Consider the following 8,726-nt stretch of genomic DNA (forward strand, 5'->3'; position numbering starts at 1 on the left):
AGCATGGGGGTGAGTAGAAAATGAAGGCTAATCATGTTTTGGGTGTACTATTCCTTTAAGTATTTAATATACCATTTCATTTCAAAATCCACCTTTACATAATTTAATACATTTAAAATGATGAATTCACTTCATTTTATTTAAAACAAAAATTAAAAATGAAAGTACTTTATACAGAAATTTAAAGTTTTTTTTTTTATCTGCAGTCTGTTGCATTTTTTTTCCATTCTGGTTTCCCTAATTAGATGATTGATGTGAAATCTAGAGCGTTAAACTCTAGAATTCCTATGTATTTCATTCAAATCTTATAACACTGAAAAATTTTGACATATTTTTATGGCGTCATTTTTTTTACATTTTAAAAAGCCGGGTATTTTCCCAGACGGTTTGTTAGTATTTAACTATCCTCTGTTTCATTAAAATGAAGATGCTTTTTTTCTGAATAATGAACTATTGCTGCGTTTCAGAGCTGAAGGAGAGCCTCTCCAGGATGGGCTCAGACCTGAAGCAGGGCGTCATCAGCTCCCTGAGGAGCGCCTGGCAGACGCTCAACGAGTTCGCTCGGGCGCACACCTCATCCACCCTGCAGGCCGAGCTGGCCATCGTGGCCAACCAGATCGAAGAGGAGGAGAAGCACGTGCACGAAGGTACGGCTGCAGGTTGTTGGGTTTATTATTGCTTCCCCTCAGGTCGGTTATTCACAACCTTGTTTTTGTTTTTCACAGAGCATAAACTCCCGGAGAGTCTTGAGCTGCAAAGAGAAGACGAGCCGCAGGTGAAGATCGGGATGCTGAACGGAGGGAACCGGATCGACTACGTGCTGCAGGAGAAGCCCATCGAGAGTTTCAACGAGTATCTGTTTGCCCTGCAGAGTCATCTCTGCTACTGGTACGAGAGCTTTCTTCTTTACTGCACTAAATACACTGCAAAAAATCAAAATCTTGATAAGTAATTTTTTCTTAAAATAAGTGCATTTGTTCTTGAATTGAGGAGATAAAAGACATTTTGGCAATGGAACAAGATAATTTACTCTTAAAATAAGAAAACATTGTCTAATTTAAAGTGACTATTATCTAATTATCTTATTTTAAGAGTAAACATACTGATTCCATTGTCAAACTATCTCATTTACCTATTCAAATCTAGGGTAAAACAAAAACTTAATTTAAGAAATTTTTACTTATTTCTAGGTCGTTTTTCAAGTGTAGAGGTGAAATATTTAGGATTTACTAAGATGCACATTTATGTAAAACAAAAAATTTTCAAAATCACAAAAAGTGGAAATTGTCTCATTATACTTCTTAGGTAAATAATCTCAAAATCTTTATATTTCAGTACTAATCCACTTTTTAGGTTCAGATAAAAACACCGTTATAACGGATTTGGACTAGAAGGATATAAATGTTCAGGAGACGTACAGAAACACGAGTCTGGATAATAAATTTAGAAATCTGAAGGAAAGCTCACCTTTATAAGAGCAAAGACAAAAACAGTATAAGAAAGTTTCTCATTTGACTGCAACAGTTCTATACATTTATTATACATTTATTTTACAAGTTGCTGTTTTGTTGTTTTAAAAGCTGGAATAACTTTTAAAATAATTCACTTCAATTTGTTAGTGATTACTTTAGTAATCCAACTATTCTAAATATTTCTCTGACCTTTAATTTAGTATTTAGATTTAAAAAAAATGTAATTCTGCCGATATTTTTACTTAATTATATCATGTGAGAAACATGCAAGTGAAAAATTAAATTCCTCTTTTTAATAAAGAAAAATAATAAAGATTCATCTGCAGATGAAAATAATCAAATACTCATTGTTCAAATATGGAAATCAAGCAAAGCTACGTGTTTTCCCAAACTATTTAAATCCTTGTTTTATGTCTAGATTATATTATTGAAGGAAAGAGGCTAATATTATATTACAAAATGAAAATAATAAAATTAGCTGAAGATGATGTTACATCCAGAGGTTGAGATTATAAAACTGTTGAAACAAAATCTTATTTCAAGTAGGGCAGCAACTAACAATTATTTCGCGAATCAATTAATCTGTCAATTTGTTTTTCGATTCATTGATTAATGAACCTTTTGCTATCCGATTATTAAAGATTTTTTTACGAAATTAAACCAGGTGAAACTTTTCCACTTGAGTTCTTGATAAAGCATATTGACAGAACTTTTTTGAATTTTTTATTTTAAATACAAAATGTTTATATATATTTTTTTATTTTGATATAATTACTACTCTAAGTGGGTGTTTGGACTCCATCAGCTAAAGGCCTGTTTTACAGCTACTCCAGTTAACGATAATTGATAACTCAATTAGTTTCAGATTATTTCAATAATAGATTATCAGATTGTTTCATCCCTAATAAAAGGAAAACTGATCAAACAGCTAAAAAACAAGCCTGAACTCTTTTCATATTGAGATCATTTATCGTATAAAGCTCAACATGTGACCTCAGGATACATCACTGCAAAAACTGATCTAAAGAATTAGTAAAAGTTCCCTGAAATAAGCCTAATTTATGTTATGCATCTATGATCGCCAACGCCTGCTGGAGCTACGGTCACAAAATGATTTAAATACTGACATTTTTGATCGTTTAAAACGCTGCGGAGTGCTACGGACTGACGTTAACAAAACAACAGCGGAAAATAACGGACGGAGGGGGGGCTAACTGCGAAGCTAAAGAGAAATCCCCACAGACCACCGCTTCCATCAATCCTGCTCTCCAATATCCGCTCGTTGGAAAACAGATGGATAATTTCCGACTCAAACTCTCTCTTTTTAAAAAAAAGAGCTATGTAACTGCTGCGCCATCATTCTGACGGGGTCTTGGCTGCGTCCAGCAGTACTTTTGGCCTGGGGGGGCTGATGCTGTACCGCGCCGATAGAAACAAAGAGCTCTGCGTGAATGGAGGCTCCTCTGAGACTGTTTCCCAGGCAATCTTCAGCATCTACAGGGGAAGCACTGCCCTCTGCAGGTGAAAATGAGGATAGCACTCTAGATGCTTCCCTGCCAAATTCTGAAACATCCCCAGCTGGCTCCTCCCGGCCCCCTCCTGCTTCCACACCTTCTCCAGCATCGTCTGTCGCTGCTAAACCTGCCAATGGCATCACTGCTGCTTCAACCACTTCAGCCTCTTCAACCCAGCGGGCTACCCCCTCACAGCATCATCATCATCGTCCTCTTCCTCCCCTGAGCCAGAAGCGAGTAATTCAGGAGCTGGAGGCAGTAGTAGCAGCTCAACAACAACTACTGCTGCTTACCTTATCAAGGCTGCACTTTAAAAAATGAAATTTCCTTTTTACACTTGTATATACAGAATGACAAAATAAATCTAAATAAATTTAAACAGGTTAATTATATGATCTGCCAGTACAATTAGCATAAATAAGACGATTACACGTTTTGCACTGGATCTAAGATTTTTCTCATACTTTTAACCATATTATTCCAGTGGCAAATTGTCTTTATAACCTCCTGAATTTAAGGGAAAATTTAATTTACATCTTGCAGTATTTTTGTGAATCAACTACTTACCTTTAGATAATTTCATGAAAGTAAACGTGCACAACTTCAGAGCTCTTATCTTTCTATGGAGAACAAAACAACCGATAAATCTAAGGATCAGGTGTGGAAATGGGAAAAATACCGGAAACCACTGCAGAAATTTATTACATTTTATATATAAAAAGTGTATTTTCTGTCATTTGATAAGGCAGTTCAGTTTGGCATTGGACTGATTCATGTTTAAAATGAATAAAAAAAGAACTTCAGTGTCTTATTTCAAGGGCAAAAATATCCCATTGTCATTTTATCTTCTTGCTGAGATCAAGGCCAGATATATTTATTTGAATCCATGTTTAGATCACCGGCGTTTATCAGTTTTCTCCCGTCTCCGTCATTTTACAGGCAATCCGAAGACACGGCGCTGCTTCTCCTCAAGGAGATCTACAAAACCATGGGGATCCACCCTGAGCAGCCGGCCCATTAATGCTCCGATTCTTCCGTCTGGTTTAATCTGCCATTTCAAGAAGATTTTTTTTTTCTATTTTTTATCGAAGTAGTTTATTTTACCCAGATGAATAATATGTTTGTATTATTCAATGGTCTTAAATTAAGAAACATGAATGAGCTGGTAGATTCATGTTTATTACATTTTATAGCCAATATGCATCTGGTGGTCGACTAGAAATATGTACCATAATGATCAAAAGGAATATGAAGTTAATGCTTGTAAGTTATTTCATGGACAAATCTTCACAATAAACTCATCTTGCTCAATTTTTTTTATTGTTCAGCTTTAACTGTTGTGTTCTGCAGAGAGGAAGACATTTTTTTATTTTATCTTCTCCTGTCAAGCAAGAAGACCTCATGACAATCTAGAAAAGCTGCAGAACAAGCAGTAAACGGTTGTAAATAATTACAGTACAGGATGCAAATGCAAGAACTACCTGATATATTTGTAAGAAAATCTGCTGTGACCTTTTCCGACCAACCTCGCTCGGGACGAGGCGGGCGGGAACGACGGCTCCAAGCAGATGCAACACAGTCGACATGTTCTTTAAGGTTCCATGTAATGTTTGGAATAAAAAGAAATGTTTAAGAACTATTTACATCGGAGAGACGTTTTAAACTTTCACACACTCCTTAAAAAAATAAAAAAAGGACAAAAACATTTTCTCCCTTTTTTATCCCTCACCACCAGCCTGAACAAACACGTCCTTTTTCAGGCGGTAAATGGATGAAGAGGTTCTGTAACAGAGGCCCAGAACACAGGGCACGCTTTAACAGATCTATATTAATTAGATCTGCAGCCTGTTTGGTTGTGGTTTGATGCTTCCAAAAAAAAAACACAAAAAACACTGAATACACCCAGTAAAGAAAGAGCGAACAAATCCCTCCATCCTTAATGTGGACCTAAAGCTTTGAGTTTCCAACTCTGGAACGAATACGAAATTTGGGCCTTGAAGTTGGAGTTTATTGTGGATTTTAATGCAAATATAGTCAGAAGTTATATACTTGCACTTATATATAAACCCAAACTGTTTTTATGAATATTCCTCAGCAGGTTGAACATGACCCACCAGCTTTGGATAGGTAATATCTGTCCTCTCTGAGTGGCTTCCTGTCAAATCCGCTTTTAATGATCAAACAGTTAATCTGAGGGCCCTTCCATCTTCATTTAGTTTGGAGAAGCCATTTATTTCACTTTTAAAACCTCAAACTGTATGTCAGGTTTAAACCGTCTCACCCAAGCTGTCAGCTTTAGATTAAACCAGGCATCCCCGAGGTTGGTCCTTGCTGGTCCTTCAGATTTTAGAGGTTTCCCTGCTTTAGCACAGCTGATTCTAATGATTGCAGTTGAGCAAAAGCCTGTTAATCAGCTTTTAATTAAAATTAGCTGTGCAGGAGCAAGGAAACCTCTAAAACCTGCAGGACAGCGGCCCGCACCACTTTGGAGATGCATGGATTAAAGCAGGCATCCCCAAACTTGGTCCTCAAGGCGCTGTCCTGCAGGTTTTAGAGGTTTCCCTGCTTTAGCACAGCTCATTATAATGATTGCAATAGAGCAATTAAAATTAAATCAATTAAAAGCAGCTGTGCAGGAGCAAGGAACCTCTAAAGCCTGCAGGACAGTGGCCCGCACCACTTGATGCATGGATTAAAGGATGCTCTGGGATGGACTAATGAAGGAAATTGTCCTTCAACCTCCTCTGTAAACCAAACCTTTGCTGTTTTGGACCTATAGACCCATAAAACACATCACTACAGGTTAGAAACAGTCCAATAAGCCTAGCATGAAGCTAATGGATGGAAAACCAGTTCCACTAAGAAATAATGACCTTTTTCCCACATTTTAGTCCATGTATGCGTGAAAAGAAATCCACCATAAACTCAAACTGATGAACTGCTCATAAAATGGTCACATAGATCTTTAAAATCCCAAATTTGAAGGTAAACTCCTTACTTCTGACCAGCAACATAAACGAATGAAGAGAGAATCTGACAAAAAGCAGCTAGCTAAACATGACAGCCATATTAAGCAGGAATGGTGAGTGACGATCTTTTAAGATCTGTATTTTAAACCATTTTAAAGGAATTGGATTCAAATTTGAAACAAGCCAAAAATCTTCTAAAAAAAGTATTTTTTCAGCTCCTAAAGGAGACGAAGCCTTTGCTGGAGGTTTCCTGCTTCACCTCCACGAGTGGTCAGAATATATTTCTATCGCCGCTGAGAAAAAGTGCAACCCCTCCTTGTTCTCATGCTCAATAAATAAGAATGTGATCCCTTCCGTTCCAAACATTGTTGGGTACGTTCTGCTAATCTATCCTCAGGGTGTTTAAAGGTACTGAGAAGCTGCTGACATGTTTCACATTCAGAAGCGAAGCAGCAAAGCGGCGTTGAAGAGACCAGGCTCTGATGCTCTTCGTTAAATCCTAACTTACGGATTCCAAATCTCGTTCCCAGAATCCTAACACTGTCTCCAAGGTTTTCCTATAATACTGCTGATTGTTTCCCGCGGCTGTACCGCTTCAGTAAGGCTTCTATTTTTGTGCCACATTTCACATTTTTCTACATTCATCCGTCTACAGCTGTGCAGTTAATAAAAAGAAGCAGAAGGATCCATGTAAACGCGCCTTCAGTCTCCTTTAGGAATGTCCTTTGCTCAGTCCTCCGTCCTGCTCTGAGTCTTGAAGGCCTGCTTCCGGAGGTGGGCCTCGATCTCCTCCCGGAACACCAGCATGCCCAGGTGGGAGTGGGAGGCCTCGTTCATGGCTTTGGACTGGATGCACATGCGGTACTGCTCCGGCGTCAGCTCGTCCGCACACTGCTTCTCGTGCCACAGGTGGAACAGGTTGGACACCGGCGTCCGGATCACGATCAGGTCGCTCCGGAGGTACTTCCTGTACAAATGGACGTCTTCCACGCCCCAGCCTTTGACCTCCAGATCGAATCCACCTGGGGAAATAAAATCATCCATAAGATAAGAGATGTGAAAACCTTTTTTCCTTAAGTAGATTCATTTTCTTTAATAATAAAATCCTTCATTTAAAAAAACAAAAAAGCTCAGGAATTTCCATAAACCAAATTTATAACTAAGCTTTGATGGATCCCTGCTTCCTAAATATAGTTTTCTCAGCTGATTGTGGGTAACGACAGGTTTGTTGTCACATAACCTCTTAACATCCACCTAATTTGAAGTAATTCTCGCCTTTTTGCAAACCCAAATGGAAAAGCAAATAACTGAGGAACTGTAAGCCCAAATTACATGTGATACTTGTGTTAAACAGTGCGACTAAAACAGCCTAAATTGCAGCAGTTAAAACATGACTCATAGTTGTTTTTCCTTCTTGGAAATGATAGGTCTTTTTTGAATTGCAGTAACAAAGACATTTGAGCACAATAAGCATGTCTCATTTTTTTTTACATCTATTCTGCATTATTTCAACCGCACATGAAGAAAATTTCAGACCTCTAGGTATAACAGTTCCAGAGCTATGGGACTTTAAACGTCTGGTGTCACCAGCGTCTTCAAACCTCTCCAAATGTGCCAGATTATGCCAAATTTTGCTTATTGCTTTTACACAACAATTGTACCCAAAAAAAACAAAAATAATATCACAATGAGGCCTTTTGATGGACAAAAAAACTTTTTGAAGCAAATATTTTTTTTTTTTTTTCTAAGTTTCCATCTACGGTAACCGTCTGGCCCCACAGAGGACACGGCTAAAAACAATGGCCGACAGGGCCTTTCAAGCCGCAGCTCCCCATCTGTGGAATGCCCTCTCAGACGGTGGACTGTTTAAAGAAAGGATTGAAAACTTTCCTTTTTAGAATTGCTTTCAATTGCTGATTTTTCAAAATGTATAATAGGCTATGTATGCCTTCAAATGTATTGATTTTAATGATTGTCTTTTACTCTGTTTTAAAGTTATGGTCTTTTAACCTTTGTTTTAATTTTCCCTTTTTGAACTGTAGCACTTTGAGATTTGAATTCAAATGTAAAGTGCGTTACAAATCAAATTCATTATTATTATTATTATTATAACAGCATGCAATGACCCAGGAACAGATCTTTCCTGTATGCCGTTTACGCCCTGCAATATATCAGGGCTGCACTATTCAAATTAGCCGTGCTTAGCCTTGTTTTAAAGGTCATTTCATTGGCTAGAGAGCCAAACATTGTGTGTTTTTTTAACCAATAGCAGCCGGACTTTAGGAGCCATAATAAGAGGGAAAGAACGCATAAAGATGGCAGTTGATAGGGAGCGCTTGTGACGCTTCAAGGGCTGTCCCATCGTCAAATCTTAACATAATCGATGGCAGCACTTTTGTTTTGTAGGCCGGAAGGTGAGGAAACCACACATGACCGGAAATGTTTGAGGAAGCTAGGGTAATTAGCAGGACAGTTTGCATTGGCTATAAGGATCAAACTATTATGATGGTAAAAAACGGACTTTATGTGGTAATTTTCACATCATGGAAAGTTTTATTTATAAAGATGCTGGATTACTTTTAATCCTTGACAAATGGAATATTACGGAGCCCCTAAAGGGACATGGAGGGGAAAAAAAGAACTTTTGCAAGATCTCGCAATACTTTTGCGAGATCTTCCCGCAATACTTTTGCGAGATCTTCCCGCAATACTTTTGCGAGATCTTCCCGCAATACTTTTGCGAGATCTTCCCGCAATACTTTTGCGAGACC

The 8,726-nt window shown here is 38.0% G+C and overlaps 2 protein-coding genes across 2 annotated transcripts in view; one reads left to right on the forward strand and one right to left on the reverse strand.

Moving 5' to 3' along the window:
- Positions 1-4,478, forward strand: part of sec23ip (SEC23 interacting protein) — a 16,272-nt gene extending 11,794 nt beyond the window's left edge. The window contains exons 16-18 of the mRNA XM_015380238.1: positions 468-647; positions 726-888; positions 3,926-4,478. Of these exons, the coding sequence (XP_015235724.1) occupies positions 468-647; positions 726-888; positions 3,926-4,007 (425 nt within the window). The 3' untranslated portion in view covers positions 4,008-4,478. The remainder of the gene's footprint in view (positions 1-467; positions 648-725; positions 889-3,925) is intronic.
- A 1,824-nt stretch (positions 4,479-6,302) lies between these two features.
- Positions 6,303-8,726, reverse strand: part of csgalnact2 (chondroitin sulfate N-acetylgalactosaminyltransferase 2) — a 13,129-nt gene continuing 10,705 nt past the window's right edge. Inside the window, exon 8 of the mRNA XM_015380689.1 lies at positions 6,303-6,977. Within this exon, the coding sequence (XP_015236175.1) occupies positions 6,685-6,977 (293 nt within the window). The 3' untranslated portion in view covers positions 6,303-6,684. The remainder of the gene's footprint in view (positions 6,978-8,726) is intronic.

Source organism: Cyprinodon variegatus, unplaced genomic scaffold (assembly GCF_000732505.1).
Source record: "Cyprinodon variegatus isolate N-32 unplaced genomic scaffold, C_variegatus-1.0 Scaffold11, whole genome shotgun sequence".
NCBI lineage: Eukaryota > Metazoa > Chordata > Actinopteri > Cyprinodontiformes > Cyprinodontidae > Cyprinodon > Cyprinodon variegatus.